Raw genomic sequence first — 27,392 nt, forward strand, 5'->3', positions numbered from 1 at the left:
AAGGGTGCATTTTGATCCATTTAGAAATTTATTATCTAAGAATCTCGATTTCTTAGATTCAATACAAATAATAGACGAATTGAGCTCATCTCGACCGAGTTTTATTGTAACTCATAACCATTAAAAAGTAGAGCAGCGAGATCGAATCTACTGATGACCTCTCGTATGGGTATCTCGCAAATCCAGATTCCTCTCTATTCTCTAACAGCCTCGGTAGTATAAATTCCACAAACAGAAGTCTTCTAATGCGAACTAACAACAATCTCTAATCAATAAACAATCCACCTGAAGCAATCAAATGCTCCCCATTGATCCACCGCGCTCGCTCTTCGCAAAGGAATGCAACAGCAAATGCAATCTCGTCGGGTCGACCCATTCGCGGGCCAACGGGCGTCTGGTCAATAATCGGTTGGAGGATCTTCATCTGTTCCTCGCCAGCGGCAGCGAAGCCTTCGGTCATTGTTGGACCAGGGCTAACGGAGTTGACGGTGCATCCATACTTTGGAGGCAGTTCCTTGGCCCTGGATATATGGTCAATTATTGAGTTCAAATGGACTGATTGAGTGGTTTAACTTACCAGCACTTAGTAAAAGAATCAACCATCCCCTTCGTTCCGGCATAGATTGTCTGGTTAGGAGGTGGCCCACGAGCCGAGATACTCGCAATGTTCACGATACGGCCACTCCCCTTGGTGAGATGGGGTAAAACAGCCTTGGTCAAAAGGAAAGTCCCCCGGCCATTAATATTCACCAAAAGATCCCAGTCTTCCAGGGTCTGCTCCTCCAGTGGCTTATTGACAGCCAGCGCAACGCAATTGATCAAAATATCAATTCGATTCCATTTCGCAATTGCTGCGTCGACTAGTTTCTGAGGTGATTCAATTTTTGACATGTCAGCCTCCACGGCAATAGATTCTGTTGTGAGAGAGGCAACAACGTTGTCTGCTTCGGCTTTTAGTCCGGCGAAGGGATAGTTGACCACGACATTGGCGCCTCGAGAGGATAGTTCTCGAACAATTGCTGCGCCGATGCCTGAGGATGAACCGGTGACGATGGCTACCTTGCCGGCGAGTGTTTGATCAACCATCTTGAAAGAATTCAGAAGATGGAGAAGACGGGTATGGACTGTTGGATTCAGCTTGGCTCCGATGATGGCTACGCCGTGTCGGTGTATCTTGGAACTCGACCGCGTAGGGTGAGGGATGCCGCTGTGTTGGATGGTGTTGAGATTAATACTCAATTATAATTTGAGTTCCTCGCACTGCGGATAAGGTCCAATTTATTCTCCCCGTGGTTGAGTACATCGGACAGTTATCCGGGTGCTCCAAAAAGAATGAGGGCATCCCCACGGGTCATCTCCACATCCCGAGTGCGGTACCCCGGTACCCCACATTCTCTCCAGAGTCTATCGATGGGGATTACGAGGACATCCAGTCTGGACCTTGAATATCAGTCAGCACAGGTAACAGGCGGTTGAACCTTTTTTCCCTCGAGAAGGCTTCTGACTAGCAGTAAGTATGTCACCACATGCTATTCATGGGTGAAGGGGTTTGGCTTGGATCTGAGATACCTCTATGAGTTTAGCAGAATTGACTCGGCAGTGTGAGACTCATACAGTACTCCCTGGGGAGTAAGAGTGGTGGGATAGAATTCCATACGCAGATTAAAGTGCCGAATACCTAAATTTAAGTTTCTGGGTCGGAAGATGTCGGTAATCGAGCAATGACACCTGATACAATATGAGATTTGCTCGGGAGTATTTTTTTTCGCCAGCAATATGCACGTTAGCCAACCGGATTTACAGGCATTTTTCTGTCTCGTTTCCTTGAGCATCCAACGGTTGGTAAACTATATTCGCATCAATAGGCAAACGATGCCGTAGAGAAGCGAAATATGGGGAGATGCTGGAGGAGAAAGGCATTCCTTGACGAAATCCCAGTCGCCTCGGTTCAATCATGGACTTCTCATGCTCTGACAAACGTTGTTTCCCCTTGCCTTCCGTTCCTACAACTGGTGGTGTGAAGGCAGTAACATTCTGAATCTCAAATCAAGAGAAAATTAATGCGTCACCATAACTTCACACGCTTATAGTCTGGAGTATCCCGAGCGGGTTCAAGTTTCCTTTTGCCTGACTTGCCAGCAAATTTTCTAGGTTCCGTTATTGCACTGGCTTAGGGAGCCATCTTCGAATGGAAATATGCTCATATAAGTACTTACCCTGCTGAAACTGCCTCATGAGAGGGGCGCTGATTGTGGTGATGCTTGGGCATGGAAAACCGCTGTGCAATGTCTTACCCCCGATTTGAACAGCTTGGGTCTAAAACAAGACATTGAAATAGAGATAGGTTATATGCTATGAGTCTGCTTTCGGAAAGGACGCTTCTTGTCAACTGGAAAGTTGATCCTGGGAGGCAAGCCGCATATTGTCTCAGCGAGAACTAATCGTCAGTGGAGTAGATGAGTAATTGTTAGAGGACAATGCTCTAGGTTTAATCCAGTTAAAGCTTCAGGGAATACTAGGAAATCTTCTGCCAAAGCAATAAAATGACCGTTTAGACTGAGAATGTTTCTCATGAAGCATGTTTGGTCCAGCCGTAGTTTGCGCTAGATTTGTGCGACATCTTCCATTTCCCAACCCAAAAATGCCAACTGGAAGGGGTTTCCTATCCAGCCTCTAGAATATTGCTTGTATTTGGTTCTCTCGGCTAGGATAGTCCTACAGCCTTGCTGAAAGGTCAGAACTTATTCCAAAGATGATTCGATCTCCACTAGCGAGATGATCACTACCTAGTCTGGTCGTGAAGCCACCAGTGTTGCACAGACGTCTCTCAAGTCTCAGCAGTTTCAACGGCTTGAGGAGTCTTTTGTGTATCCACGGTATCCACTCTCGGCCCGGTACATTCAATGATGGCGGGTATTCACCGATATTGCCTGATCCGGTAGGAGCAAACACTCTCATGGTATGTGTGCTACTTCTCGATCATATGGAGTGGCTAATTGGCATCAATCGTCGGTTTGAATTCAAGGTTGACAATCGTGGAGGTCTTTGGTTGTGAATATTGTTCATCATCCATTCAAGGCTGCAGCTTCGGACAGCTAGGCCAGATAGAAATATCGCCTGGTCTTAATAGAAATGTGGCAGCGGGAGAGGCGGAAGAGGCGTACAAAAAGCTTAGGCATTTTGCCGACCATAGTGAGGAGAAATGGGCCCGTGGGGGCCCGCATATGACGATGTGCAGATGAATAATGCTCCATTCTCCATAGTCAATACAACAATCATAATGCGTAGAGGAAGGAGAGTGTGGGGGTTTAGCCGAAGTTGGTCCGAGAAAAGATGCTGGTCCAGGAACACTACGTCACGCTGTAAACATCTCACCATGCTTTCCAGACGAGTCCGGCTTTGGAATACTCAAAACAACAATTGAGCAAGCTTACATCGACTCTAATCGTCGAGCTCTGGTTTTCTAGTAATGCTCTTAGGGGATATGATAACCTCCCCGAAAGAAGGTTGTTTGTTGGCAAGAACCGTTCGGCATCCCGATCAGGGGAATTGCCGGCTACGGCAGACGATAGAGGGAACTTCCCCAAAATTCTTAGTTAGCGATTTCTAATCTCAAGACCAATCTCAAGACTAATGGCGACATGCCGGCGATATCGGCGATACTCCGTCATAAAGCAATTCCCACTCTATGCACTAACCATGCACTAACAGTGCTTAGCATTTTTCCAAGCAAGAGGTGACTCGATGCGAGTCTCCAAGTCCCTTCGGTGGATCCGTGGGGCCCCTCGGGGTAATTCTGGAGCGGGATGTCTGGAGAAGATCAAGGCCCAGGGTATTTAAGAGGCTTCAGATTATGCCTTTTCCTGAGTTTTGCTTGCATTCCAACTCATTATGTTGTCTGCACAGGCGCTTCTTGGGGCTTGGCTACTTCTGTCGGCTCCCTCTGTGGCAGCCGATACATGCCAGACACCTATTGATCATCCAGGAGAGCCCTTCAGCTATGTGCAACCCCTCAACACCACTATCCTGAGCCCCTATGGCCATTCTCTGCCCGTTTTTCCTTCACGTACGTGTTGACAGCCTATAATCCCTCCTTTCTCGGCTTTCTCTGACGCCAAACAGCAAATATCACTGGCAATGGCGACTGGCAGACTGCTATGGTCAAGGCCAAGCAGTTTGTGAAAAAGCTCACGCTCGAAGAAAAGTCCTGGGTGGCAACCGGTCAACCAGGCCCTTGCGTTGGGAACGTCCTCCCCATCCCGCGTCTCAACTTCAGTGGCCTCTGTCTTCAAAACGGCCCTCAATGTGTGCAACAAGGAGATTACTCTAGTGTATTCGTGAGCAGTGTCTCGGCTGCCGCAAGTTGGGACCGCCAATTACTGTATGACAGAGCATATGCTTTGGCCCAAGAGCACAAGGCCAAGGGTTCGCACGTCATTTTAGGACCTATCGGAGGACCTCTAGGCCGCAGTCCCTATGATGGTCGCACCTGGGAGGGTTTTGCAGCTGATCCTTACCTGACTGGTGTCTGTATGGAGGAGACTATCAATGGCATGCAAGATGCAGGTGTTCAGGCCAATGCAAAGCACTTTATTGCCAACGAGCAAGAAACGCAACGCAATCCCACTTATGCCCCGGATGCCAATGCGACCACTTATATCCAGGACTCGGTCTCGGCAAACATTGATGATCGAACTCTTCATGAGATCTATATGTGGCCATTTGCTAATGCTGTCCGGGCGAATGTGGCCAGTGCCATGTGCTCGTACAACCGCCTGAACGGTTCCCACTCGTGCCAGAACTCGTACTTGCTCAACCATCTCCTCAAGACAGAGCTTGGCTTCCAGGGATATGTCATGTCGGACTGGGGTGCTACTCACAGTGGTGTGGCATCGGTCGAGAGTGGCATGGATATGACTATGCCTGGAGGATTCACCTTGTATGGTGAAGAATGGACTGAGGGTTCCTTCTTGGGGAAGAATCTCACGCAGGCTGTTCAGAACGGCACTGTTGAGATGTCTCGTTTGGATGACATGATTGTACGCATTATGACTCCCTACTTCTGGCTTGGTCAGGACAAGAACTACCCAAGTGTTGATGCTTCGGTTGGCCCTCTTAACGTGGATTCACCTCCGGATACTTGGCTATACGATTGGAAATTCACCGGAGAAACCAACCGTGATGTCCGTGCCAACCACAGTGCAATGATTCGCCAACACGGATCTGCTTCTACCGTCCTGCTCAAGAACGAGAGAAATGCCTTGCCTCTTCGCAAGCCCCGTAACATCGTGATTGCGGGTAACGATGCTGGTCCTCTCACTCAAGGTCCCGATCTTCAGGCCAACTTTGAATACGGTGTCCTCGCAGGTTCCTCGGGCTCTGGCTCCTGCAGATTCTCATACCTGTCAACACCACTGGATGCCATCAATACCAGGGCCCGCAAGGATGGCTCCCTGGTTCAATCCTACTTGAACAACACCCTGCTCACCACGACAGCTTTGACTTCGCCGCTCTGGATCCCACAGCAGCCCGATGTCTGTCTCGTCTTCCTCAAGTCCTTTGCAGCTGAAGGCGAGGATAGAACATCCCTCGAGCTCGACTGGAACGGAAACGCCGTCGTCGAAACCGTTGCCAGCCACTGCAACAATACCGTCGTCATCACCAACTCAGGTGGTGTCAATGTCATGCCATTCGCCGATCACCCGAACGTGACTGCTATCCTAGCTCAGCACTATGCAGGAGAAGAGACAGGCAATGCCATCGTCGACATCCTCTATGGCGATGTAAACCCATCTGCCAAGTTACCATATGTTATTGCATACAATGAGTCCGACTATAACGCTCCCCTAACTACCGCCGTGCAAACCAATGGTACATATGATTGGCAGAGCTGGTTTGACGAGGAACTCGAGGTTGGCTATCGATACTTTGATGCGCAAAATATCTCAGTGCGCTATGAGTTTGGTTTCGGTTTGAGTTATACTTCGTTCAGCTTGAAAGATCTCAAGGTGAAGAACTCTTCTTCGGCTCGTATCTCTGCCCTGCCACCCTCGCGACCTACCGCGCCCGGTGGTAATCCTGCTCTTTGGGAAACAGTATACACTCTCGAGGCTGAGGTTTCGAACACCGGAGATGTCGATGGATTTGCCGTGCCTCAGCTATACGTTGAGTTCCCTACCTCGACTCCAGCTGGAACTCCTCCAAGCCAACTTCGTGGGTTCGACAAAGTTTGGCTCCAGTCTGGGGAGACGAAGACTGTCACCTTTGAGCTCATGCGCAGAGATGTCAGCTACTGGGACGTTGTCTCCCAGGACTGGCGTGTGCCTACCAGATCTTTCACATTTAAGGCTGGATTCAGTAGCCGTGATTTCCGCAGTAATGTGACTGCAACTTTGGTTAAGGCATGATTATGATGATGACATGATGTTTACAATTTATGATCATTTGGCTCTATGTTTTCTTGGCAGGTGAATGTACAGATGAATAGAATTAATGAGTATATACGAAAATGTCAAGTCCACGTTTTCCATGTAGTCCATGTTCTCCATGTAGCCCACGTTCTCCATGTCCACGTTCTCAATGTTGGAACATTAGGAAGTCAATCATTCCTCAGTTCCGCTATATCATAAACCTTCTCCGGCAGTTCCACTCCCTTCGGAGCCGTCAAGATACCGAACTCATACGTATACCCGGATCCCTTGACGCTCTTTCCGAAGAATCCAACGATGACCTCGTCTTCTCCTGGTTCCAGGGTCACAACAACAGACTCCTTCTTCTGGTCATCTTCATAGTCAGAGTTCTCGTCGCTGTCGCTGCCATCGTCCGAATCATCATCCTCATTGCCACTAAAGTTGAGATGGCCCCAAGTAGTTCCATTGCTCAGGGTCATCTGAATTCCCGACAGACTTCCCCATCCATCATCTTGCTTGCAAATCTTGACCCGGGTAATGTGTTCGTCGGCAGGAAGTTCATTTGACTTTGACGCGTGTCCACCAAAGCGGTGCAGCTGGCCGTTTGCCCTCCGTGCAGGTCCACAATTGGCGTGCTGACCGTCAGCGTAGTGGACAACTGCTCCGTCCATGGTGCATCCGACTCGGAGATCAATGCTGGTAGCGCGATGCAGTTGACCATCCTTGCCACGTTGGCGAAGAAGCATGGCCCATTTCAGGAAGTTGTCATCGTCCTCGGCGGACTCGAGGTTATAGGATCGAACAGATTGTTTCTGAAGAACCACGTCGCTGTCCGGGATAAGGATGAAAGGAAGATCCTTGCACATGGCCCAGAAATCATTGACGACACGGATCTTGCCATTCAATCCAAGAGCAGTGATCTTCAGTGGTTGAGTCTGGTCGTATTTCTCGCGCATTTCGACAACCTGGAACAGGGTACAAGCAGGTTTGGCGTCGTCCATAAGATCATGGACAACAGGGTTATCCTTGCCGCTCTGAATCTTCACTTGCGCAAGTCCTGCAGAACACGAGATCTTCAGACCCTCGGTCTTACCTTCAGACTCCATCGGGTCATCTCCTTCCAGGGAAACCTCAACCTTCACACTGGCCCTCTGGAACTTCTCTGTGACGAGCTCATCACCGGGGAGGGCGAAATGCGGCAATAATTTAAACTGCAGCGTGTCTTGCAAGTCCCATTTCGCGTCATTCTTCAGTGAGTCGTGATTCTTGTGCTGAATAAAGTTCATAGCCCAGCTCTTGCTGTAACCTCTCGCCATAATTCCGGTAGTATGACCTGCGCCAAAGGCGTGGCCTACTTCATGCAGGAAGGCGCCTTGGCCGACGAAGCATGCACCACGCATGGTGTCGCATTCGCCGTTGTCATTACCAACAGTGTCACCGGGGGGAGTCAAGTCCGTGAGGCACGAAGGGATCTCCTCGAGGAAGCGAGGCCAAGAGTAGGTAAGATGACTCCCGAATATTCCCAAGGAGACACCATCGGGCTTGTGGCAGCCCAAGGCTGCGTGTGCCGTGATCAGGGACTGCTGAGAGGAGTAATGCGAATCCAAAATCAAACCAGCAACAACTGGCCGATTTTTCGGCTCAAAGGGAGCACCAGAACTAATCAAATCCTGCTCAAAATAACGGTGCAAGGCATCTCGGTCCCGACCTCGCGAATTTTGCTGAGCAACGTTGGCATCCCTCAGTTCCGCGACGGTCCTCTGCGACCGAATGATATGAACCTTTGCCATGCAACCCATCTGAATGTTGTCACCGGGAACGTATTGATGGTTCTTGTGTATGGTTGTATTAGGGGCCCATTCTTCTTCCAATCGGAACGAGCGTCTCCCCAGTCCTTTTTGGCGGAAGTCTTCGGCAGTGAGAGCTTGCCACATGTATGCGGACATGCGAAGCTTGGAAACTGCGGAATCAATGCTGCTATGCGCAGTGGATATGCTGCCAAACTTGGTTGGCGGGCAGTCGATAAGCAAAGGTGAGTCCTTTGCAACGAGAATGGCGAGATGTAGAGGCGGTAGTTGCAACAAAGGCAGATAGTTCACAGCGATTTCTAGAGAGTCTGAAACTCCTCCGACATGATGAAGCTTGAAAGCCAGCTTATTCAATCCCGGAGATAGCATCACGAGTGCACTCCATTGGCCTTTGTTCAATGGCCAGTGTTGAGTTGAATGCGACCGAGTGAGCATTTCGGACGTAGAAACTGAGACATAGTTCGTTTCTTCTGAATGATCAAAGTCCTGGCATTCGCCATGGATAACGAGACACGTCTGGTGCACCACATCGCCATCATTCAAGTTGGTGATATTTAATGGCCTCTTCTCAATAAGAGTAGGCTTAACTCGACGTTCCGCCGTGGAATCAGAGTCGAGAGTGCGCTTAGCCATGGTAATTGATATGAACAATGTGCTCAATTGAGTTTTGGACAAGATATGGAATGAAAATAAAGATGATTAGCTATCAATTCCATTCTTCAGTCGTAGCTTTTATACTTCGTTTTGCACGACTCAGGAATTGTCTGAGTCAACTCCATTTTAGGCAACTTCTAGCTGTTGCCTGATACTTGGGCCTGAGGTGTCCACACCATGCTTCATTGGACCTTAGGGCAAGGCAGCGATGGGTCAGAGCGTTGCAATCCCATCGCTAGCTGGATGATTTCGGTCAATTAGAAGTGATGGGATCAACTAGCGTGTATAGTGTCACTTATTTAGAGCTAATAGCCGACCAAGACTCGGAGCTGAGGTACGAATATGTTCAAACAACCATGGTTATCGGCATTGCGGCTCTAAGCGAGGCCGTCACCCACTCGATCTCATCCTCACTGGCTGAAGGTGGAAGCTCTCGGCATAGTTTGTTCTGCTGTTTTTAATCAAGCTTTGATAAGATCAAGCTTGTCTTTCTTTGATTATCTGATGGGTTCAATCTGACTTATTCCCATGGAAGGGCGTCAACTTGTTAGTCCAGTCATCCACCCAACCATCCCAAAATCATACAATCCAGAACTCATTGTAGGTGAAATCATGCCGCATGCCACATAACACTATAATCCGAGTGTTTGCGTGTATACTCAATTAATCATAATCAAGACTTCTGCTCAGAAGTAGATACAATTGACTGTATATTACTTGTTGAGGAAGGAGAGCACGATCTACTTCGGCCCAGCGGTTTTCCCGGAGCTAGAGCGGTCAGGTGATATTCCACGAAATTCTCCCGGCGATCAGCTATCGCAATCAACCCTACGGACCGATCAGACTCTTCCCTTCTTTCCTCTACTACTTCCACTCTTGGCATACCTTCAATTGTAATTGTCTATTTCTACACAATGTTCCAGCGCACCATCTTCAGACAAGCACAGGCCGCCCGGTCGGCCCTGACTGCCTCTACCTCCACATCTGCGGCGCCGCTCGCTCTCCGCCGGACAACACGTTTGCAGTCACAGCTTCCTACGGCCATGAGGCCATTCGCTCCTCAGCCTGCTCGCCGTTTCTACTCCACCGAGAACAACGGAGAGAAGAAGGAGGCTGCAAATGAGGGCGAGGCTGCTGAGAATGCCGAGGAAGACCCCGTCCGCAAGGAGCTCGAGGAGAAGAAGAAGGAAGTTACTGATCTGAAGGTATGCACGAGGATTTAACTCCAATGATTGTTCTTTGGATTCCTCCCCCGATTATTCTATACTCACAACACTCAGGACAAATACCTTCGTTCCGTCGCCGATTTCCGTAACCTGCAAGAGCGCACCAAGCGTGACATGGACGGTGCTCGCAACTTTGCCATTCAGCGTTTCGCCAAGGACCTGCTGGAGAGCATTGACAACTTCGACCGCGCGCTGCTGGCCGTGCCCGCGGAGAAGCTCGCTGCCGAGCGCAACGATGCCAACAAGGAACTGCTCGACCTTGTTGACGGTCTCAAGATGACCGAGCGTACTCTCATGAACACACTCCAGAAGCACGGTCTGGAGCGCTTCGATCCCAGCGAGCAGGTCGAGGGCAAGCCTCAGAAGTTCGACCCCAACTTGCACGAGGCCACTTTCATGGCTCCCTCCCCCAACATGGAGGATGGTGATGTGATGTACACCCAGAGCAAGGGTTTCCGTCTGAACGGTCGTGTCGTTCGTGTAAGTTTTGCCATGCTTGACTATTCTTGCAACTCTTTTCTGACCTCTATTCTTTCTTATAGGCTGCCAAGGTCGGCGTCGTCAAGAACGCTTAATTTCTCTCCTCTCGATCATAATGCCTCCCCTTCCTCCCCGTCTACCTCCTTTCCTCATCTTCTTTTTCTTCTCTCTCTCTGTACCATATATCATACGTCACGATCACGATAGGGATTCGCACTCGGTTGCGGCTGGTTGTTGGACCCGGGAAAAAATTAACCTTTCTTGATGTTTGCTTGTCTCTTGGATCTGTATGATACACCTTTCTCGTGTTGCATGTGACTGGAGGCGTCTGGATTGTCTCGTGTTGGGGGATCTTTCTTTTCACTTTCGCGCAATCTGAGTCTCCGGATAAACTCTCTTCTCATCTCTTGTACAATACAATATACACCCTGGGCAGGCAGCACCAAAGCCGCCCGTTGTCATTCATTGGTTCCATCTTGGTGTAGAGATCTGTCCGAGTCCTGCTAATGCATTGAGCATGCGTCGGCAAATTACGCGAGATATCATCTCCGTGGCATATCCAGTTTGAGAGGGGCGAACAGCCTCCGATGTTGTACACGTTATAGAGACAATATAGTAGCAGATATAATATAGTACAAGGTTTTACTTCCCCTTCAATCACCGCAATTCCACTCCAAAGTCATCAACAAGTTGAGCTCGCACCTTCTCATGCATCTCATTAGCCTCCTCGTTGGTCAAAGTCCGCTCCAGACTACGATAGTTGATGCGATAGCACATGCTCTTCCGTCCAGACTTGGGGTGGGTAAACTCATCAATCAGAGTCACGTCCTCAACAAGGTCACCACCGATGCCACGGACAATTTCCATGACATCGTTCTCGTGGAACGGCACGGCACCACCTGCCGCGCTGCTTCCTCCGGTAACAGCAGCTGGGGGCAACCAGAAAGCGACATCCTTGTAGCAGGCTGGGTGCTTCGAGAAGGGCTCGAAGCGGGTGATTTCACCGGCACGGAATTGAGAAAGGAAGCGCTCATCGCGAGACCAGAAGAGGCGGATGTCAGGAATGTTGAAGAGGAGCATAGCAATGCGCTCGATGCCCAAGCCAAAGGCCCAGCCGACGCGGTTGGGAACGTCCGAGTTGATCAGAAGATCTTGCTTAATGACACCGCATCCAAGAATTTCCAGCCAGTCGCCTTGCCAGAAAACTTCGAGTTCCCATGACGGACTGGTGAAGGGGAAGTATGCCTCCACCCAGCGCACCTTGAGAGGCTCGGGGTCAACGTTACCACCGGAGCTTGCGGCGGCAGCTTTGCTTCCTTCAGTGAAGACCTTGATAACCATGCGCTCCAGCGACCGCTTCAGATGCGCCGCAATAGCCTCAACCTCTTCCTCGCTGTGGTGCTCCGCCTGCAGCGGGTTGCGCTGAGGGTGGAGTGTTGGGTTGGGGTCTTCGACTGGAACGTCGTGGCGCGGGATCAAATCCACGTCTGCATTGATCCGGGCTGCGGTTTCTTTGGATGCCTCCAGCGGGTTCTGATCGGGACGCTTCCACAGCATAGCTCCCTCCATCTGGTGGAAGACCGGGTAGTGACTCCGGTCAATTGCATCGCGGCGGTAGACGTCAGCAATCACAGTATATCCAACTTCCTCGGGGCGAATCTTCTCGTTGCGGTTGATTTGCTGGAAATATGCTTGCTGGTGTGCGCTCGTATGGGTGCGCAGCACCGTCTTGTCGTTGATGTAGTAGGTATCAGTGCGACTGCGGCCCGGGTGGTCTGGTGGGAAGCCCAGAACGTCGAAGTTCTGTCTGGTTGTAACGACGGGATTCTTTTCGAAGTAGTTGCCGAAGACTGGCGCAGCGAATTGGCTCTCAATAAGCTTGCGTGTGATGGCGAGAGGATGGTTCTCGTCGAGGTACAGACGTCGTCCCACGTGGGATAGGATTGTGTCGGGAGTGTTAGTCCATTGATCAGTCGAGTAGTTGTCGCCTTCAATCTTAAGAATTGATCGTGCGTTCGGCGCTTGCTTGGGCTGGCCAGCGCTAGAGCTTTGATCAGCGGTCCGTCGAGCTGATGTCGAGCTCCAGTCGCGAGTGATCACTGGGATGGATTCGCGGAACGGGTGAGTTCGGGGAATGGGAATTCTCGGGCGAATCGTGGAAATTGACCAGCGCCCACTGCTAGCCCGTAGGGCTCGACCGGTAGCAAATAACCGCATTACAGAGGCGAATTTGGGGTCTCAATTGAGCCTGGCTGAGGTGGACTGCGGAGGAATCTCAAAACATCTCCGGCGCCGGGGAAATGAGTTCCCGAAGTACAGCCTACTGGCTATATGGTAGAGAGAGAAAGGGCAGGCAATTTGATGACCCGGGGTGATTGAAATATGTAGATTCATGACAATTATCTGAAACAAGAGGAGTATTCAAAACTGAATGTTCGCTGTAAGTAAACCTGACTACATAGGCTGTGTGCATCAGATTGTGTCACACAGTTCGAAGTATATATGTTGTGCCCACGCAGATAGGACGCCTTACAGTAAGTAACAACATTTGTTTTCTACCCCACATTAGGTAGTTGCATTGTAACTATTCTAGATTGTCTGATACTTCAATGATATGTAATTTACTATCCTTATCAGTATTAAACCATCCACTATAGGCAGGTTATACCTATCTCGAAGGGGTTTATCGTTGGTTGTGACCCCTCCCTCGGTACTCCGATTGTTTGTCCCCCGACTTCCGCAATTCCACCGAGGATACCCGCAAACCATACTTTTCAGAACAACCTCACTAATTTTGGGCTACTACTAGGCCTAGTTATTGCCATAATATGATCTTGATATTATCCTATGATCAAGTACTTCTTCTTCATCTCTCATCTCGGTGTCCAAATTAACCACCGAGCCCGAATTCAAGTCCCCGAGTGATCGTAGACTTGGTTACAAACACCCAGTCCATCAGAGGGGCGGTATGTTCCTTACAGACTAAAGACTCCACCGGCCACGATCAAAACCGAGACGATGATTGGACTTCACCACCACACCCCGTCAAAATATCGGCCATGATTGGCCACGATTCGCCGTCGGTTGGGGCGGCCGAGCGGCGCTTCGGCGGCCTGATTTGTCTCCGTCGGTATTGGCGATCCAAAATTACGTCAAACTGGGAAAAAGCCGACCTGCAAAAAAAAAAGAGGGCCTGGCTCTTCTTTAACTACGCCTCCCCCAACCCTCCTCCACTATTTTCGCCCGCAGCCTCGAGACCCTTCGAGATGGCAGACAGCGGCAAGATGCTAGAGGCCCCCGTCGCTCATGCGCGGGTCGCCCCCGTCTCAACACCCGTCCAGTCTAAACAGAAGAAGGTGCATTACCCATTCTGGTTTGGAGGCTCGGCGTCATGCTTCGCCGCTGCCGTGACGCATCCTTTAGATTTGGGTATGTTTGTCTCCAAGATTGATCTGAGGGGACTCTGAGATCTGACCATACGCTAACCTCACTTTTTCATTATAGTCAAGGTATCTTCACTTTACTCCGATTGAACTCCGAGGCTATTTGCCCCCCGACCCTGTTGCTGATCATGGACCCTTGTCGCATACTAGGTCCGGTTACAAACACGCGCACCGGATGCCCCCAAGTCGATGGTGGGCACGTTCGCTCATATTCTGAGACATAATGGATTTACTGGATTATACAATGGTGTATGTTTTTTGCCAATCGCCGAGCATCAGCCGAGAGTCATCGCCACTCAGGCCCCGATGCTCAATGATGCCCCGAACTTGCATTCTTTCTTGGAACCAGTAACCTGACATTATGTTTGTTTTGAATGCAGCTTTCCGCAGCCCTCCTACGCCAGATTACCTATTCCACAACGAGATTCGGTATATACGAAGAGCTCAAATCTCGCTTCGCCAAACCCTCCACAGACTCCTCCTCTACCTCACCCGGCTTCCTTACCTTACTCGGCATTGCCTGTGCCTCGGGCTTGATTGGCGGTTTTGTCGGCAACCCGTCCGATGTTCTCAACGTACGAATGCAATCAGACGCGGCTTTGCCCCCCGCCCAGCGCCGTAACTACCGCCATGCCTTCCACGGTCTGGTGCAGATGACCAAGACAGAAGGTGTCGCCTCGCTCTTCCGCGGTGTTTGGCCGAACTCGACCCGCGCAATCCTCATGACAGCCTCACAATTGACTTCATACGATATCTTCAAGCGCCTCTGCATTGAGCAGGTGGGCATGGGCGATAATGTTGGTACTCACTTCACAGCCTCTTTCCTCGCCGGCTTCGTCGCAACCACCGTCTGCAGTCCTGTGGACGTGATTAAGACCCGTATTATGACTGCCTCCCCGGCCGAGAGCCGTGGTCACAGTATCGCAGGCTTACTGCGGGATATCTGCCGCAAGGAGGGTCTTGCTTGGACCTTCCGCGGTTGGGTTCCTAGCTTCATTCGCCTGGGTCCTCACACCATTGCCACCTTCATCTTCCTTGAAGAGCATAAGAAGCTCTACCGGAAACTGAAGGGCATCTGAGTCACTCAGGTGTAAGGTTGGCATTTCTTCCCGTTTCGTTCATCTATCATTCCGTCCGATCTATTCCCCGTATATATGACTCGAACCTTTTTTTTTCCTTTATGACTTTGGGCGGAGCAATTTCAAGGGTCATACAAGCATTGTTTTTTTTTTGGCTTGTACATATTTGCATTCTCTTTGGGATATTTCTTTGAAGAGGGTCGGGTTGATATCTAGCCAAAGCCAGCAGACTGGCTCTGGATTACCAGCTTGTCATATCCGATCCTATGTACAGGGTGTCGAGGATGTCGCATTTTTTCGCATGGAAGACTGAAATCATATAGACATAGATACACCCTGAATCGCATGCAGACTATTTCCGCGAGGAATACTGGTTTTTGGAAATGTAATGTTTTTTTGAGTTGAAAGTGAAACAAAGGGAAGTTTAGACGAACACTATTCGGTGAGTTTCGAGTACGGTAGTCTCTGAGATATATGAGAATTCAAATGGATAGACTAGGGGGAAAAGATATAGAGACGAAGCTTGTTGGATCAAAACCTTATTTGGAAGATATCAAGCTAAAGACCAAGAGCATACACGTATCATTGTAGAGGGTTTGAAGCTATACGTTCGCAGGGCCCTTCATCAGAATTGTATCCCTGCATGCACGCAGAGGTGTATAGCGATGTCTACATACTACTCGAGCTTTGCGTTTACGAGGCAACGCGTTTTACACATCAGAAGCGCAGGTGTCAGCTAATAAAACACGTTTCTCTTTGCAAAACGGCGACTTATAGACACCCCTTCTCCGGTATATCAGATGATTACATCCAGGAAGAAAGGAAATGTATCCCCGTGCGACCAGGTAGAGTACATTGGAAATTTGTCAATACACAAGATTTGAAGAAGCCCAGTCTAACCAACCCAAAACGGCCGTTGGCTATCTATTTGTCGAGGTGAGCGGGGAAGTTGCCAGCCTCTGTAGGAATCGGCAAGTTAGTATACTTGTGCAAGCTATGAACCGAGGATCGTATGATACGTACCGCGCTGAGCGTCCCAGCGGTCGGTCCAGGCCTTGGGGCAGAGAGAGCGGAAGGCGTGGTAGAACTGCGAGATGTGTTAGAATATGCGAGAGACATGTCGGTAATCGTAGAGGTTGATGATACCTGACGGCATGGGCGGAAGTCATCGCCCTTGGCGTTGACACACTTGTAGTAGTCGACATAGTTCTGCCAGCAGTGCTTGGTCCTGAAAGAGGTGCAAATGGCGTTAGAAATGAAGCGAGAGTGCAATTGTGACGAGGGACGTACTGGTTCTGCTGGGGGAAACGAGCGTCGTAGCCTGCGATCGCGTCGGAAAAATGTTAGTCTGACCATATCCCAGTCCCGATCGGGAGAGGCCCGTCCGAAATCGTATCTCGAGCGCGGGCTCATATCACATGGAATTCGAATGGAAAGACGTACCAGCTGCCGAAAAATTAGCCATTGACTCTTCTGCAGGGCAATTGACCCCAGTTTTCATAGGAGAGGGGGGATTTGCGTGGACTTACCAGTGACGAACTTGAAGGGCTTGGTCTCGACAGGCTCATCGGGGTCGACTTCCGGAATGGCACCCATTTTGACGATGTGTAGCTTCTATAGAAGAACACAAGAAAAGAACAAGTGAGATTTGCGGGGTGGGTTTCGAGAGTGGAGGAGAGGGAGGTAGGAGGAGGGCAGAAGAACGGACGTTGGGTGATTCGAAGCTGCTCGTGCCGGGTATGACCGCGGGCGGTCAAGCGAGAGCCACTGAGCGTCTCGCTTTTCCCAAAACACCCGAGCCAGGACGTTCTTGGAAAGCTGCTCCGTCACCTCAGTCCTCCCCATCCCACTCCTTCTTCTGCTCTCCCGCAGTCTTCGATATCTCTCAACTCCCCAACTCCCGTCGCCATGTACCCCTCTCGTGTCCTGCGCATGCAGCCCACCCGGGCCTTCTACAGCCCCGCCCCCGTAAGTGATGTCTATCGTCGTCCTCGGTCGGACGGTCATACGATCCGTTTCGGCTAATGCTAACTCCTGTCTGCAGAAGGAGGCTCAGAGCGGTACGACTACCCCCACGACTCCACGACCTCTCGTGAATCCATTGACTTGAATGACCCATTGGAGTGGTTTGGAAAGGGGCCATTGAACTAATCGGTCGCATATAGCCCACACCATCTCCCAGCGTCTGCGCATGATCAAGAAGTGTCCTCCCGAGCTGATCCCTCTCGGTAAGTCTTTTATATTGGACATCTCCGCAATTGAAATGGCCTCTAATACAATTTGAATATTCAGGTATCGTTCTTGGGTACGTTTCTATCTAATATCACATGCCCGCCCTATTCCGCGACGCATATACCCGAATTTTTCCTCTCTTTTCACCCGTCACTCCGAGTCGAGCTTTCGGACCATTTCCCATGCTAACAGCCATTGTCTAGCGTTGCCGTCGGTGCTGCCATCTACTCGAGCACCAAGAAGCTCATGACCGACAAGACCCTGCGTCTCTACCGCAACAGCCCCGAGAGCCGCGATCACTAAATGTACCATCCTGTTTATCTGAGCTCCTGAGAATGCGATCCCACCCTTTATAACCTCTTGCCGCATGTATTTGTTTGAGTCGGGTTGAGTTCCGGTAAGAAAGTTAGGAGAATCCAAAAAAATTCAAGACGTGCTCTGGGACCGGAGCGTGTGTACATAGCCCGGCTTTTTTTCCTGTGGAGGGGAACCCTCGAGCGTTGCGTTGTCGGCAAATTGTATCATTTGTTCGTGGTCTTTCATTATGATCGTGGCCATCGTAATAGAGTAGTTCATTCGGGCTTGGGTCCTGCAACGTCGAGTTGCTCTAGGCCCTGCATCGGATCTTGTGGCCGGTTGCTGGCCTGTCGAGCCTCTTCGGCTGCTTGCCTGTCCTCCTCATCGACAGCGTACTTGGCCAGATAGCCCTCCTGTAAAAGAATGCATGTTTAGTCGTGATGCGACCAATATAAAGAGGCAATATATCGCCCAACATACCTGCTCCCAGATAGCGGTCTTGCTGCCCAGACCCTCGTTGGCATCCTTTTGAGGTTTGGCAGCTGCGACTTTGATGGTGCGCCCGTAAATTTCACTGCCATCCATGTTGTCGATGGCTTCCTTGGCATCTTGGGGAAGGTCGAATTCGACATATCCAAAGCCACGATGGGCGTCGCCAGAGTTGGGTGCGTCTGCCTTGGGCAAAGTGATATCGACCACCTCTCCAAAGGGCACAAAGGCTTCGGCCAAGGTCTCCGTCGTGACGGCTTGGTCGAGACCACCCACGTAGACCGTGCTCTTCAGCCTAGTGCTTTCGCTCATGGTGTACTGGATTTCGAGATTGGAACTTGGGAGTTTCTTGGGGAGGCGATCAAACAGAGTACGTGACGACTGCAACACGGAATGTTTACCGGAAGCTGGCGAATGGTGAATCAAATAAACCGTACTCTTAAGGTACTGGTTGTGCTCGTTAACCCCAGGTTTGGTTGCATGCCCGCGAAAGAGAACCTGATATCACGTGCGACAAGCCTCGGGGGGTGTTTTGGCGAGGGCCCAAAAGGGTTTAGCGCGGGTTCCCCGGTCCCTCCAAGCCCAGGAGGCCACTTGGTTTACTGCGGCCAGATCGAGCATCACACCCCCCGTTGTCAATTCTGTACAGGGGTGGGATTTGCATTTATTGCTTATATTGGATCCTTGATTTATCTTGGTTTCGAATTTACCTCCACAAACATCCTTCCCCGCTAACATGGTCCGTCTGCGGGAGATCCCCAGGACGGCCACCTTTGCCTGGTCTCCTGGGGCTGCATCACCATTGATTGCTACCGGAACCCGGGCGGGTGCCGTCGACGTTGATTTCTCGAACAAGACATGCCTTGAGCTTTGGGATCTAAGTCTGGATCGTCAAGATGCCAGCGAAGAGCTACAGCCTGTAGCTAAGATCGATACCGACTCTGGGTAAGCTGCCGCACCCGAAGCTCCGTGATGGTTTGTTCGTACTAACATCGATCATTGATTAGTTTTAATGACCTGGCCTGGGCCGAGTTCGATGATACCAAGCGGGGTGTCATCGCTGGTGGTTTGGAGAATGGTTCATTGGATCTGTGGAACGCCGATAAGCTGCTCGCTGGCTCTAGGTGGGTTGTATTTGGATCCTGATTAATCTAGAGACATGTTGGCTAACCAAGCATAGTGATGCCCTGATCTCGAGAACCACGAAACACTCCGGCGCTATCAAAGCCCTCCAATTCAACCCCAAGCACTCCAACCTCCTGGCCACCGGTGGCGCGAAAGGCGAGCTGTTCATTTCCGATCTAAACAATGTCGAGAACCCTTTCCGACTGGGCACGGCTGCGGCTCGCACTGATGATATCGAATGCTTGGACTGGAATAAGAAGGTTGCACACATCCTGGTGACTGGTAGCAGCGCTGGTTTCGTGACCGTCTGGGATGTCAAGACCAAGAAGGAGAGCCTGACTCTCAACAACATGGGACGGAAAGCTGTTAGCGCTGTTGCTTGGGACCCTGCAAAGGTGAGCGGATCTTACGTGGAGCCACTTTACGAATTGGCGCAGTCACTGACTCTATCTCTATAGCCTACTAAGCTGATCACTGCCACGCCTCTCGAGTCAGACCCTCTGATCTGTGTCTGGGATCTGCGAAACTCTCATGCCCCGGAGCGTGTAAGTGTCTCCTTCACCTGTGAACATCATTCATCTAATATACTAACCAAACTTTGTTATAGACCCTCAAGGGCCACGAGTCCGGTGTGCTCTCGCTCTCTTGGTGCGACCAAGACCCCGACCTCATGCTCTCCTCCGGCAAAGATAACCGCAACATTTGCTGGAACCCCCAGACCGGCGAGGCATACGGCGAATTCCCCATTGTTACCAACTGGACCTTCCAGACCCGCTGGAACCCGCACAACCCTAACTTCTTTGCCACCGCTTCCTTTGACGGCCGGATCTCGATCCAGACCCTGCAGAACACCAAGGACAACTCCCAAGCTATCGCCGACCACAACCAGGCTCTGGACGGCGAGGACTTCTTTGCCAAGGCCCAAACACAGCCCCAGGTTTCCAAGTTCTCCCTTCCCAAGCCCCCCAAGTGGCTTGAACGTCCCTGCGGTGCCTCTTTCGGCTTTGGTGGTCGCGTTGTCTCTATTAGCTTGTCCGAGAAGGGCTCTCGCGCATCCAAGGTTAGAATCACTCCGTTCGAGGTTGATTCAAGCGTGGGCAATGCTACCGAGAGCTTCGAGACCGCTTTGAAGGAGGGTGATCTCCAGACTCTCTGCGAGAGTCGCGCTGCTGGCGCTTCGACCGATGAGGAGAAGGCCGACTGGAAGGTCATTCAGGCCTTGCTGTCGGAGAACCCCCGCAAGGGCCTGGTGGAGTACCTGGGCTTCCAGGACTCGGTTGACGAAGCGGCTGATACCCTGTCCAAGCTTGGCCTGGATAAGAAGGAGGACGAAGAGACCAACGGAGTGGCTGAGAAGCCCAAGTCTAGTGCCAAGAAGCACAAGCGTCTGCAATCTATGTTCGACGCAACCCCCGACAGTGACAACTTCTTGACGGAACTGGCCGCGTCAAAGGGTGCTCAGACCAACAACCCCTTCCAGATCTTCAACGGCTCCGAGAACCCGGCAGAGCAGAAGATCACCCGCGCCTTGCTTCTCGGTGAGTTCGAGAAGGCGCTTGATGTGGCCCTCGCCGAGGACCGCATGTCTGATGCCTTTATGATTGCCATCTGCGGTGGCCAGAAGTGCATTGAAAAGGCACAGGAGTACTACTTCTCCAAGCAGACCGGTGGCCCCAACTACATGCGCCTTTTGGCTTCTATCGTTGGCAAGAACCTTTGGGATGTCGTCCATAATGCCGACCTTTCCAACTGGAAGGAGGTGATGGCTGCCCTGTGCACCTTTGCTGATGAGAAGGAGTTCCCCGACCTCTGCGAGGCTCTCGGTGATCGCCTTGAGGAGCAGGTTCGTGACTCTGGTGATAAGACTGCTCGCAAGGATGCCTCGTTCTGCTTCCTCGCTGGTTCCAAGCTTGAGAAGGTTGTGTCCATTTGGGTTGAGGAACTTCGTGAGAACGAACAACGAGGAATTGAGAGTGACACTGATAACTCCACCTTCTCTATCCACGTTCGCGCTCTGCAGGGCCTGATCGAGAAGGTGACCATCTTCCGCCAGGTCACCAAGTTCCAGGATGAGGACAAGAACAAGGACTCTGACTGGCGCCTCAGCACCTTGTATGAGAAGTACATTGAGTACGCCGATGTCGTCGCTACCCATGGACGGCTGCAAGTTGCTCAGAAATACCTTGACCTTGTGCCTGCGAAGCATCCCGAGGCCGAGGTGGCTCGCAACCGCATCAACCTCGCGATGAGACAGGTCCCCCAGAAAGCGCAGGCCGCTCCCACCACGAAGAGCTTCAAGCCTCTCCCTCAGCAGCCCAACATCTACCAGCCCCAGCAGACCTTCTCATCAGTGCCTCCCACCGTTGGTGCGCCGAGCGCTTATGCGCCCCCCACGGCCGCTGCCGCTGCTCCTGTCCAGCCGCCGGTGAATGCGTATGCGCCCCCGACTGCCGCACCATTGCAGCCTGCCAACCCATACGCCTCAATCGGCGGTGCTAGCCGTAGCGGCTACACGCCAGCTGGATACCAGCCAACTCAGGGTATGCAAGCGCCTGCCTACGGTCCCCAGTCTACGTTCGGCGGTCAATCTGCTGGTGCTGGTGTCGTTCCGCCTCCTCCCCGTGCCGGCACCCAGTCGCCGGCTAACACTATCACCACGTACACCACCGCTACTGGTCTCCCTGCGTGGAACGATCTGCCAGAGGGCTTTGCTAAGAAGGCTCCTACTCCTCGTCGCGGTACACCTATCGCTGCTGCGACCATCAGCTCTCCGTTCCCTAACCAGTCTCCTCCTCTCGCGCAAGGTCCACCTCCCACTGGACCTCAGCGTGCGCCCTCTGTTCCTCCTCCTCCCAAGGCAGGCGCTCCTCCCCGCGTGACGTCGCCTCTTGCATCGAACGTGCCCGGACCATCGCCGCCCCCTCCAGTCAACCCTTATGCTTCTCTGCCCCAATCTCCTCCCATGTCGACCATGTCCCCGCCTGCCTCGATCCAGCGTGGGCCGTCGCCGTACAATGCCCCGCCAAGTGTGCCACCACCAACGAACCGGTATGCCCCTAACCCGGCCGCCCAGGCCCCTGGCCCGCAATTGCAGGGTCGCCCACCAATGGCGCCTCCTCCCCAGGGTGGCCCTTCGCCGTACGCTCGCCAGATGGCGGCACCCCCTCCGGCAGCAAGCCCGTACGCTCCGAGCGGGCCTGCAGCCGTTCAGCCTCCCCCAATGGCCTCCGCCCCTGTCCCCCCTCCACCCCAGGGATCCAGGCCCGGCACAGCTCAGTCTCAAAGGGCAGCCCCGCCTCCTCCCGCGACTCCCAAGTACCGTACGTATTCCTGCAAACGTCATTTTTAGTATTCGACGAACTGACGTATTCCATAGCCCCTGGTGACCGATCTCACATCCCCCCCAACGCAATGCCCGTCTACGAGATCCTCTCGTCAGACATGCAGCGCGTCAAGGCCCGCGCACCCTCGTCTTTCAAGGCACAGGTTGACGATGCTGAGCGCCGCTTGAACATCCTCTTTGATCACCTGAACAATGAGGATCTGATCAAGCCCAACACCGTCGAAGATCTGGCCAATCTAGCGCGTGCTATCCAGTCTAAGGACTATGAGACTGCTCGTGTCGTCCACCTCGACATCATGACTAACCGAACGGAAGAGTGTGGCAACTGGATGGTAAGTGTTCTCTTCGAATATTTCTTGGGATCCTATATTAATAATTGTAATACAGGTTGGTGTCAAGCGCCTCATTAGCATGAGCAAGGCCACCCCATGAAGCCCCTCCCAATCTAGATAGAGTGGGGTTCATGTTCAACAGCCCTGTTGGAGGACTCCCATCTTACCTCACGCAAGATTGGACAGGAACTTGATACAACGCTTTACTTTTGTTTACCCTCATCTTTTCGTTTCTCTTCCCTTGTTCATGTTACTATTAATGCCTGCGTGTTTCCTTGCGTTATGTGCCCCGGGGGTCTAGTCTGATCAAGTACTTGTGTCATGAGAAAAGAAAATTCCCCTACCTTTCTTATTTTCCCCTTCATACTTTGTCTAAAATGGTGTGTTTTCTGGATAACCGTGCCTGCTGGATTAGGATGTGAGATAGACAAAGACATGAAATTAACATGAGTAGATTGTTGGATTTCAGCCATTCAACACACAAATTGGTACAATGGGAATGATAGATGATGTACAAAATTCCCGTTCCAATTCCACGCTTTATATACATCTTATCCTGTCATAGAAAGGAAACCGTCTTTCAAATAAACACTTCATCACCTCCCAGCCATACCACCGGGGAGTCTACCGCCCCGACTGGCCGGGAAATTCCTAGCGCTCAGCAGCGCACCTTTCACGCCCCGAATCTCCGCCTTGAAGGCTGTGATAGCGTCCTCCTCGGACTTGCGCACACCGGAGGAGCTGCTATCTGATCCTGTTGTGGTGGTTCCAGAGTACAAACCACCGTAACCTGCTGTCGCAGTGTAACTGGGCGCAGCGTATATCAGTCCATCTAGGTAGTGGTGGAGGTCTGTCAGACGAGTGCGCATCGAGTCATCCAGGTTACTAGAATCCTTCTCAAACTCGGTGACTTCTTTCAAGGAGGATTGAATGGATTCAAGGCGGGTTAGGTGTTTGTTAACTGCGATGGTGGGTGCATCCGCAGCCGTCTCTGCCGGATCCTTTGAAGATGAAGATCGCGAGGTTGTCGAGACGTCGGGGGTAGTTTGGGTACCGATGTCTCGGTGGAAGAGCTCTGTGGGGTCTGAGATGATGGAATCGTTGTCGCTCGAGTCCTCGTCTCCATCCTCGGTGCCCTTCTTGCGCGCGGTGAGAAGATGTGCGGGGATGACGGATACGTTCTGTTCGAGCTTCTCGTTTAGCTTTTGCAGGTTCTCCTTTGCGGTATTGGCGAGATCGAGGCGTGCGCTGGTGAGATTTGCCAGCATTGGTTTGACGAGGTATTCGCTTGCGCCGTAGATACTGGCACCGAGACCTGCGGCACCATAGATTGTGTATAGAATCCGGCTCATTGTCACCAATGGGGGTGGCTTGGCTGGTTGGAAGAGAAACTCGGGGTAGGTGATGATTGGGGGCACGTCGCGTGCTGCAGTGGAGGAGGTTGTGGAGGTGGCGGGGGTCGAGCGTGGCTGCGACATGGTGGAGGAAGAGGATGAAGTAGACGCAGTGACAGGAGAAGAAGGAGTCACTTCAGACTGATCCGAAGGTGAAGGGGATGAAGATGTTTCTTGCACCTTGGGTTCGGCCGCGGTTGATTCGGCGCTGCTCGCCTCCGGATTTCGGGAGACGCCGAGGAGTTGTTGGATCTCGTCTGAGGTCAAGCCTTTTGACTCGAGGAAGGAGACCTTGCGATCTGTCGACGCATCACGAATCGATTCATCTTCTAAGAACTTGGACGCTTGGTCAAGGAGGTCTTGTCGTGAGGCGGATGCAGGCGCATCGTCGGAGCTCGGCGATGACGATGGGGACTGGTCGGTCGGAGCAGACCCTGACTGCTGCTGCCATGAGGGAATGGATGGTGGCTTTGATGAAGGATCAGACATTGTGTCTGTGATCTGACTTGCAACGTCAGAATGGAAGGAGAGGATGTGATGGGAAAGTGTCGGAGGAGTGAGAGGAGAAGAGGGCACTTCCCCGGACTTGGGGCAGTTGAGTTGGGGCCATGTGAGCCCGACCTCGGCTGTCGCACTGACTCGGCTGGCTCCGTCTATAGTACGACCGAGTCGTAAACGTGGACAAGTATAGCGGCTATTGATAATAGTCTGATATTATATATTAGACTTAGTCTCTATGTCTTTAATAGAATAGTTTAGATATTTGAATCTTTGTCTGATAATTTCGTATCAAATATACCTCTATGTTCACAAGAGAAAGATAAGACCATAGGCTTAGATCGGATGACACTTATTTCCAAGGATAACCAGGAGGATCAGATATTGACAAGTTCAGTGATAAGATCTTCTCAGAATATCCTATTCATCGCTGAATATTCTTATAAGATCTAACTAGTTACATCCATCCATCCATACTACCTTGATTTTAAGGCGAGAGATATACTGGGAGTGACCGCCCGGCAGAATGGCGGTGATTACTTCATTCGCTCGTTGAACGTCAGCGACAGGACCGTTGAAGATTGGCAGCTGAGAAGAGAAAAGGGAAAAAAAGTACCCGTAAGTGCCTCAATCAACCCTGTTACGTGCGTTCTTTTGTACTCCCCCGCGATTATGCATCTGGATCCCCCTTCTATTATCCTAGTTCGTCCGAGAAATCGGGGAACACGGCAGCCAGGAGGAGACCACTCGAGATCCCTGGAGCTGGGGGGCGCTTTGTTCGTGAAATCTCCAACGTGGCGCCTGAGACAGCCTAAGGGCCTGCACCTTCCCGGTTTGCACAGCTCAGCTGTCATCCGGACGTATTTGAGCGGCCTTCGTGCCTCTTTCTTCGAACCGGCCCCCCTCCTCCTGGCACCAACCCAAAACAAGCACCCGGAGATTTCTCCCCTATACTGCCACTTACTCTACTGGCCTCCCCGCTTTCTCGTGGACGGTTGAATCATTGCACCCTTTTCAATCATTTCCAACATCACCAACACCATGGAACTTCGTCGCTCTCGTCGACCGCGTGCATCTCTGGAAGAATCCCCAGATATCGAAGCTAACATGGGCTCTAGACCTAGAAGACTCACACGGTCTTCTGCAGCTGCACCTCCAGCATCAGTGACTGTCTCCCGATCTTCTGAGGATCCACCTGGAGAGGCCACTAGAACTCTCCGTCTTACTGTAAAAATGCCCGCTGGCAAGTTGCGCGAGGCTACAGGTGGCCGTGCCGCCCGTCGCACAGTCAATGTATTCCGAGAAAATCCCATTGTGACAGGGCCACGAACCAGTCGCAACAAGAGGAAGATTGTGGAAGTTCCCACGTCTGATGATGATGATGACGACGATGACCTCGAAGACCAAGAAGAAGACGAGGTCGATGATGAGGATGCTCCCGGAGAAGAAGAAGATGAGGATGCCGATGCCGACGGCGACATGGATATGGACGATGTTCCCCCTCAGCCGCCAGTAAGGCGAGCCACGAAAGCAGCTGCAACCCGTGGAAAGGCCGCTAAAAGCGTCGAGGCGAAGGAGATGGAGCTAGAGGAGGAAGAGGAAGAAGAGGACGAGATTGACGAGGATGACGACGACGAGGCCCTCTCCGACACCGACACCGATGCGGAGGGTGAGCTCGATGACCAGGAGGAGAGTGCCATTCCAGATGTCAATGTTGACGATCTCGACGAAGAGGATGAAGAAGATGAGTTGGATGAAGACATGGACAGCGATGCGATGGCCTTGAACTCTGGCAAAACCACCAAGCGTCAACGCGGCAACCTTGGCAACGATTTCCTACAACTTCCAATGGGTAAGTTACATTCGAAAATGCCTTTATACCACAGAGCGATATAAGGCTAACAAAGACACAGAACCTCAAGTGAAGAAGCACCTGACGGCCGAGGAGCGCGCTATGCGTCGAGCCGAAATGGCCCGTCGACGTAAGAATCTAAGCGAGAAGCGGAATGAGGAAGAGAAGGTAAGTTTGATGCCATAGCAAAACTGACTTGCTTTCACTCCCAATTGATTGAATGACATTGCTAACCCGAAAAAGATGGACACTATCAACCGCCTTCTCAACAAACAGCCGCCCAAGCGTCGTGGCCGACAGGCCGCCGCCGACGGAGCAGAGGCCACTCCCGCTGATCAAGAGCCCGCCGAGCCCGAGAAGGCCGATCCGACTATGGTCCGCTGGATCAGCAATAAATCTGGCTGTAAGGTCAACGTGCCAGAGGAGTGGCTCGGCACCCCTGCTGGCCGAATATTCGGTGCACCCATCGCAGCTGGAAACGGCAAAATGGTGGAGGAAATTTGATTCTGTGCTTATGAGAAGAGATTGGGAACTTGGCGTATCGGAAACCATCTACAATGGGGTACTTGGAAATTGGGTCACATCTTCTGACGAGAGCCGGCTATGGTCGAGCTTCTCTGTTATAACCTTGGAAGGCATGGCGTTCAGAATTGTGCTTATGGAGATAAAAATACATTCATATATTCAAACGTTCGTGGTCTCAATATTCTTTATGTACAACCTCAACCGC

General features: G+C 51.5%; 12 protein-coding genes across 12 annotated transcripts; 6 read left to right on the plus strand and 6 right to left on the minus strand.

Annotated features, from left to right (window-relative positions):
• Positions 1 to 265: 265 nt before the first annotated feature.
• N7496_002974 (SDR family NAD(P)-dependent oxidoreductase) lies at positions 266 to 1,086 on the minus strand (the record flags this gene model as incomplete). The annotated part of the gene is made up of 2 exons (XM_056695905.1): positions 266 to 521; positions 578 to 1,086. The coding sequence occupies 2 exons, from the start codon at positions 1,084 to 1,086 to the stop codon at positions 266 to 268; spliced, it is 765 nt and encodes a 254-aa protein (XP_056558117.1).
• A 2,805-nt stretch (positions 1,087 to 3,891) lies between these two features.
• Positions 3,892 to 6,407, plus strand: N7496_002975 (beta-glucosidase; the record flags this gene model as incomplete). Its single annotated transcript, XM_056695906.1, has 2 exons — positions 3,892 to 4,066; positions 4,123 to 6,407. The coding sequence occupies 2 exons, from the start codon at positions 3,892 to 3,894 to the stop codon at positions 6,405 to 6,407; spliced, it is 2,460 nt and encodes an 819-aa protein (XP_056558118.1).
• A 191-nt stretch (positions 6,408 to 6,598) lies between these two features.
• Positions 6,599 to 8,851, minus strand: N7496_002976 (uncharacterized protein; the record flags this gene model as incomplete). Its single annotated transcript, XM_056695907.1, has 1 exon — positions 6,599 to 8,851. One exon carries the CDS (start codon positions 8,849 to 8,851, stop codon positions 6,599 to 6,601), a length of 2,253 nt encoding a protein of 750 aa, XP_056558119.1.
• A 935-nt stretch (positions 8,852 to 9,786) lies between these two features.
• Positions 9,787 to 10,673, plus strand: grpE (mitochondrial nucleotide exchange factor MGE1; the record flags this gene model as incomplete). Its single annotated transcript, XM_056695908.1, has 3 exons — positions 9,787 to 10,077; positions 10,153 to 10,578; positions 10,641 to 10,673. 3 exons carry the CDS (start codon positions 9,787 to 9,789, stop codon positions 10,671 to 10,673), a joined length of 750 nt encoding a protein of 249 aa, XP_056558120.1.
• Positions 10,674 to 11,235: 562 nt separating this feature from the next.
• Positions 11,236 to 12,795, minus strand: N7496_002978 (phenylalanine--tRNA ligase; the record flags this gene model as incomplete). Its single annotated transcript, XM_056695909.1, has 1 exon — positions 11,236 to 12,795. The coding sequence occupies one exon, from the start codon at positions 12,793 to 12,795 to the stop codon at positions 11,236 to 11,238; it is 1,560 nt and encodes a 519-aa protein (XP_056558121.1).
• An 842-nt stretch (positions 12,796 to 13,637) lies between these two features.
• Positions 13,638 to 15,100, plus strand: N7496_002979 (uncharacterized protein; the record flags this gene model as incomplete). The annotated part of the gene is made up of 4 exons (XM_056695910.1): positions 13,638 to 14,007; positions 14,083 to 14,087; positions 14,172 to 14,270; positions 14,402 to 15,100. 4 exons carry the CDS (start codon positions 13,638 to 13,640, stop codon positions 15,098 to 15,100), a joined length of 1,173 nt encoding a protein of 390 aa, XP_056558122.1.
• Positions 15,101 to 16,024: 924 nt separating this feature from the next.
• Positions 16,025 to 16,696, minus strand: N7496_002980 (cytochrome c oxidase subunit VIb; the record flags this gene model as incomplete). The annotated part of the gene is made up of 5 exons (XM_056695911.1): positions 16,025 to 16,059; positions 16,124 to 16,187; positions 16,247 to 16,328; positions 16,391 to 16,421; positions 16,630 to 16,696. 5 exons carry the CDS (start codon positions 16,694 to 16,696, stop codon positions 16,025 to 16,027), a joined length of 279 nt encoding a protein of 92 aa, XP_056558123.1.
• A 312-nt stretch (positions 16,697 to 17,008) lies between these two features.
• Positions 17,009 to 17,635, plus strand: N7496_002981 (uncharacterized protein; the record flags this gene model as incomplete). The annotated part of the gene is made up of 5 exons (XM_056695912.1): positions 17,009 to 17,068; positions 17,145 to 17,160; positions 17,266 to 17,328; positions 17,393 to 17,405; positions 17,536 to 17,635. 5 exons carry the CDS (start codon positions 17,009 to 17,011, stop codon positions 17,633 to 17,635), a joined length of 252 nt encoding a protein of 83 aa, XP_056558124.1.
• Positions 17,636 to 17,904: 269 nt separating this feature from the next.
• N7496_002982 (RNA-binding protein) lies at positions 17,905 to 18,430 on the minus strand (the record flags this gene model as incomplete). The annotated part of the gene is made up of 2 exons (XM_056695913.1): positions 17,905 to 18,042; positions 18,110 to 18,430. 2 exons carry the CDS (start codon positions 18,428 to 18,430, stop codon positions 17,905 to 17,907), a joined length of 459 nt encoding a protein of 152 aa, XP_056558125.1.
• A 424-nt stretch (positions 18,431 to 18,854) lies between these two features.
• sec31 (putative protein transport protein (SEC31)) lies at positions 18,855 to 23,018 on the plus strand (the record flags this gene model as incomplete). The annotated part of the gene is made up of 7 exons (XM_056695914.1): positions 18,855 to 19,063; positions 19,126 to 19,242; positions 19,299 to 19,638; positions 19,702 to 19,788; positions 19,851 to 22,563; positions 22,620 to 22,918; positions 22,974 to 23,018. 7 exons carry the CDS (start codon positions 18,855 to 18,857, stop codon positions 23,016 to 23,018), a joined length of 3,810 nt encoding a protein of 1,269 aa, XP_056558126.1.
• Positions 23,019 to 23,514: 496 nt separating this feature from the next.
• On the minus strand, positions 23,515 to 24,801 carry N7496_002984 (peroxisomal membrane protein PEX14; the record flags this gene model as incomplete). The annotated part of the gene is made up of 1 exon (XM_056695915.1): positions 23,515 to 24,801. The coding sequence occupies one exon, from the start codon at positions 24,799 to 24,801 to the stop codon at positions 23,515 to 23,517; it is 1,287 nt and encodes a 428-aa protein (XP_056558127.1).
• Positions 24,802 to 25,851: 1,050 nt separating this feature from the next.
• Positions 25,852 to 27,166, plus strand: N7496_002985 (PAPA-1-like domain-containing protein; the record flags this gene model as incomplete). The annotated part of the gene is made up of 3 exons (XM_056695916.1): positions 25,852 to 26,662; positions 26,724 to 26,830; positions 26,906 to 27,166. 3 exons carry the CDS (start codon positions 25,852 to 25,854, stop codon positions 27,164 to 27,166), a joined length of 1,179 nt encoding a protein of 392 aa, XP_056558128.1.
• Between the last annotated feature and the right edge of the window lie 226 nt (positions 27,167 to 27,392).

This window comes from Penicillium cataractarum (assembly GCF_028827025.1).
Source record: "Penicillium cataractarum strain IBT 29864 chromosome Unknown utg000002l, whole genome shotgun sequence".
In the NCBI taxonomy this organism is placed as follows: domain Eukaryota; kingdom Fungi; phylum Ascomycota; class Eurotiomycetes; order Eurotiales; family Aspergillaceae; genus Penicillium; species Penicillium cataractarum.